This window comes from Argentina anserina, chromosome 6 (genome assembly GCF_933775445.1).
Source record: "Argentina anserina chromosome 6, drPotAnse1.1, whole genome shotgun sequence".
NCBI classification, from domain to species: Eukaryota; Viridiplantae; Streptophyta; class Magnoliopsida; order Rosales; family Rosaceae; genus Argentina; species Argentina anserina.
This window is the reverse complement of record NC_065877.1, coordinates 4,418,328-4,423,413: the sequence shown is the minus strand read 5'-3', so window position 1 is coordinate 4,423,413 and position 5,086 is coordinate 4,418,328. Positions and strand designations below refer to the sequence as shown.

General features: G+C 37.2%; 1 protein-coding gene across 1 annotated transcript; it reads right to left on the bottom strand.

Annotated features, from left to right (window-relative positions):
• Positions 1 to 881: 881 nt before the first annotated feature.
• Positions 882 to 3,410, bottom strand: LOC126799659 (cytochrome P450 714A1-like). The gene is made up of 5 exons (XM_050526902.1): positions 3,110 to 3,410; positions 2,744 to 2,970; positions 2,010 to 2,263; positions 1,524 to 1,908; positions 882 to 1,423 (listed from the first exon to the last, which is right to left on the bottom strand). Exons 1-5 carry the CDS (start codon positions 3,402 to 3,404, stop codon positions 998 to 1,000), a joined length of 1,587 nt encoding a protein of 528 aa, XP_050382859.1. The 5' UTR covers positions 3,405 to 3,410; the 3' UTR covers positions 882 to 997.
• Positions 3,411 to 5,086: the final 1,676 nt, after the last annotated feature.

Here is a 5,086-nt window from a genome sequence, read left to right as displayed (position 1 = left end):
ACCCAATACTAAAAACCAAAACATCGATGACTGATTTGTAAAAACCTTCGCCGATTGCTTCCCTCACGGCCTTGTCCTCGCTAAAGGTGACAAATATGAACTCCCTGTCTCCCGGTCTCGCGATCGTTGATGATCTTCAATACGATCATCTCGCCAAAGGCAGCGAATGCCCTTTTCGTTGTTGATGGCACAGGTGAGTCCGTGGATGAAGCAACAGATCTCGATCTCGGCAGTGAGGGGGTTGAGTGAAGATGGAACGAGTGAAGATAATGAGGCTGTTGGGAGATCTGGGAATTATAGGAAGATATACATAGAGAGCTCCACGTGAGTTTGGCGTGATCATGGTAAAAGCAAAATTAACCAAAATTTTGACCTTATAACTAACAACCATCTCTCCCTCCGTTTCCCTTAATTTAACGCCACGTCAGCATTTTTGACCCGTGTCTATACACGGGCCGTGTATGGAATAGGCTCTCTTGTTTTAGTGGGGCACGTAACCCACAAATCTCATTTGTGGCTCTACCCCCGCTTGTACTGTTTGCTGAGCATAAATATAATTTAACCAACGATTAAAAAAAGATTAGAGTGTTATTTTGATATTTTCACTTCTGCCGAAGGTATAGCACAGTTATTCTCAAAAAAAATAAAAAAGGTATAGCACATCAAATGGAATTTTCCAAGTAGAGATGAAGCACAGAGCAACGTAAATGGCTAAAGATCTAGTTCAGGCTTCGCACAATGTGGACTCGACGTTGAACGTACTCTTACATTTCGTCAGGCCAATCCAAAGAGATGGAAGTATAGAACACATTCAAGTTCAAGACTTCAAGAACATTAATATTTATTGACCTATCCGATCCGCACATTCTTTTATTGCTAATTCAATCTAGTTCCAAGCTAGTGATTTCATGAAATGCAGACAATCTGAAAACATTAGTACAATTTTTTTAGCTACATGCTGCATTTTTATCCATTACAAGCTATCAAGCCTGATCGATTACGCAGACTTAACAAAGAGTCTGATTCCATGTTTAGGAATCAATATCATTTTGTGAGAAGGGGAATGGCGATAGTCTGGAGAGAGAGCAAATGCGAACTTGGATAAGATTAGAGACAGCACTATCTTCAGCTGTGTCATAGCAAAAGTCTGTCCTATGCACACTCGAGTCCCAAAACCAAATGGCATATAGGCTTGGGGCTGCTTGCACGCGTTAGATATCCCATTTTCAAATCTCTCCGGCTTAAACTCATCAGCATCCGGACCCCAATTTTCGGGCTCGCGGTGTAATGCACCAACGCATACATGTACATTGGTGCCCTTCGGCACATCAAGGTCGCCAAACTTGACATTTTCCAGAATGGCTCTTGCAAGTTGGGCTGGAGATGGATAAAGACGCATGCTCTCTTGAATCACCATAGTCAGCTGCAAAAAGTGATAAATGAAGAACCAGTAGTATGTATATATTTGAGAACTTGAATGCATTAGATTGTGTTAAGATGAATAAGATTTGAGGAATTCGTACCACTTTGAACTTGCGCAACACATCCGTGTTGTGCAAGCAATGATGGAGTTTGTTTAAACTCCCACAAACCTCAACGATCTCCGCACGGATGCGATCCTGCCATTCGGGGTGCAAAGACAGAAGCATCAAGGTCCATGATGCAGTAACAGAAGTGGTGGCGGAGGTTGCAAAGTAGATATTTCGACAATTGTCTAAAACAAATGTTTCTCTTTGGCGCCTAGGAATGTCAATGGTATTAGTAGAAGCAATATCGAGTAGCATTTGTAATAGGTCATTTTCTATTGCACCACCCGATTGTCTTTTAACCTGGCGATCCCTCACTAACTTGAGAAGCATAGAGTCTACTTCTTTCCTAAGATTCCATAATTTCTTGTTGGGAAGAAACCTGCATAACGTAATAAGAATTACTAGTTATATATATAAACGTCAAATACACCAATAAATCGTAAAAAAAATATCAAGAAAACAAAAACGAATTAAGCTAACCAGCTGAGATCAAGAAAGCCATATAGTAAATTTGGTGTGCCAAGAACTTCTACCATGTCACCAATCTTTTCAAATATCTGATTTCCAAAGGAGTAAGAACTGCCGAAACATGATCGTGATATGATATCTGCAGATAGTCTCTTCAACTCGTCATCAATTTCTATGGTCGAAATGCCTGATTTGCTATCTTTAATACGACAATCCCATGTCTTGATCATTGCTGCTGTAGATTCAAGCATCACACCCACCATGCCCTAGAATAATCAATCACTTCAATCAGTTTTTTTCAGCTATATATGATTCAAAATTTCAACAAATAATGTTGAAATGTACGTTGGAATATTGTCTCACACCGGAAAATAAAAATATTTTCTTCTAATGTTTGTGAGGATGTAGCACTCTCTTCTACGTAACATGTCGAAATTGTTATTAGCTAATGCTTAACTATAATATTAATAACTCACACATTTTGTCAATCAAAATGGTTGTAAAAAATTGAAAATATATGAGAATCCTCCAATTATATTTTATTTTAGATAATTTTTTAATATATAAAAAATATATATGTAAATAATAAAATATAAAAAATACAATTTTGTCCACTATCTTACAAATAACTTCACAACTACGCGTGCATATCTTCTCTCTATATTACACATATGTGCGGAGGCTAGTGATTCTTTGAAATTTCTCAAATATGATTAACCAACTATAAAAAAAACAGTTTAATTTACCTTAACCTTGCTAAGGAAGAATTCAGGAGCAAGAAGTTTCCTCTGGACGGCCCAATACTTTCCATTAGTTCGGAGCAGGCCATCACCTAACAAGGGCTGGAGTGATTTACCCAAATATGTAGGTTTACCCAGATCCAGGGAGTTGTTCTGTTTTATCTCCATTACCAACTTGGGATCGCTCACATACAAGTGTTGGTTGATCCCTGTGGAGTACATGAATATAGAACCTGCAAAATGCAAATTTATCAAATTAACCACCAGATATATGAGTATAATTAATTGATAATGGAGCCTTAATTAATTTGTTTATTTTGATCCAAATGAACCACCATATATATGAATTCAGGATAATTAAGCCATACTCACCGTACTTTATTTCCCATTCATGAAGATATGGAAAAACAGAGGGAAACCAATTATGGTTCAACTGTTGACCATCCAACCCTTCATGCGTGTTGTTGATCATGGTGGATCGAATCTTCTGGATCTCTGGGACATTGCCGTAGGGGAAGGTAGGTCGTGGTCCTCTAATTCCTTGCTTCCAAAGCACAGTGCGAATCCTTCTAGGCTCGAACCAAAACTCGTTGAGCAATCTCATCACCAAGCTTGATACACCAATTAGCAAAATTGGCCACCACATCGGTAGGGCATGCACTTCCATCTCTAGCTCGATCTTTTATTCGTACTCGTCGATGATGAGATTCAGAATTGTATTAGTGTTGCACAAACCAAATGGGTGAAGGTAGGTTGTGCATATATGCCATGTTATCTGGGGTAATTAATGTAGTGCAGACTATATATATGCACTAAATGTGAATTCGAAGTTATCTAGCATGACATAAGATTAGCTATGTGGCAACCACGGGGTTGGTGTAGTGGTTTCTGACCTCGGCAACTCTTTGACTAAGGCTTAAATGTGGCATTGGTCAGAGGTTAGATCGTTGGCGGAGACACTACACACCACTTTGTTTCTATTTGGGCCAAAAAATGGGCCTGAGTTGGAGCATTGAGGACATTATTGTGGTCAGGGCACCCGATTTCTGAACTACTGAGTTGGAACCATTTCACATGAGCCCCGTCAGGAATTAGTCTCATGCCTGAGGTATTACCTTCGGTTGTGGGGATACCCTGATGCCCGTTTTCTAGGTTGGTCCTTCCGCTTAGGTATGCAAAAGTGTACCACTGTGGAGCATTGAAGGGTTTTCCTCCGCTGAGTTTGTCTTTGGACTCCACATAGAAAATGTCTTAGAACTGGAAAAAAAGATTAGCAATGTGGTTTACAACTATAGAACATGCGCATTACGGTTATATAAGTGGAAAATTTATACAGTACTTGACGGTGTCTCATACTAGGGAATTTGCAAATACTTAGCAGCTTTTAAAATAACTTTTTTACCCCTTAACATATCTTAAACAATAATTTTGAAAAAGAACCAAATGTAATTGTAGGCCTAATTGATATATTTTTCCTTATTTTGCCTAATTTCTATTTGTCTTCATATCTAGAGCATGTTTAGCAATGCTGGCCATATTTTAGTTAAATTTTAATAAAAATAGCTTAAAAGTTATTTTGGCTAGCCAATGTAGAAATACGTCTACATTAGTTCTTTCTATTTTAGTTTTATTTGAATTCAAAGTATTCATTACATGCCAAAAAAGTATTATATATTTATTTATAAATTATATATAATTCTCAACAAGAAATGTTTTAAATTCAATTTTTTTTAACTTTGAGCTATCTCGCTAGACAAACTTGTCGAGTGTGATAACTTTTAGCAAAAACAAATTATAATAGAGAGTCTAGTGCATCAACTAATTTTCGTAAAAAAACTAAAAATGCTATCGAAAATAGCTTAAAAGTTATAATATTAGAGATTATGATGAAGATATGTCACAACCCCGAAATTTCGAGTGATAAAAATCGAAATCGAAGCCATGAAAACTCTAAAATAATCTCAAATATGTTGAAATCATCTTATAGTAACAGCGTATCGAAACTGAGTTCATAGTACGACTCAATCAACTTGATTAATACATAACCAGTTTATAATTCAAGTATTATAACAAATGGAAATGTAAAATCCTCTCAATCCTCATCACAAATAAAATAGATAAACTTCGACAATCTTCAGAGAAAGCCCTCCAATTCTGCTAATTCACATTTGCAAAACTATCCCTGACATCATCGAATAGGTGCACCGGGATTGTAAACACAAACTCGGTAAGCTTTGCAGCTCGTATGAGTAAACCAATAGTATAACACATATCGCATACAAAAGAAAATATTGATGACATTTAAAGATAAATGTACTCGTAAAACACTGGACGACCCATCTGGTTATT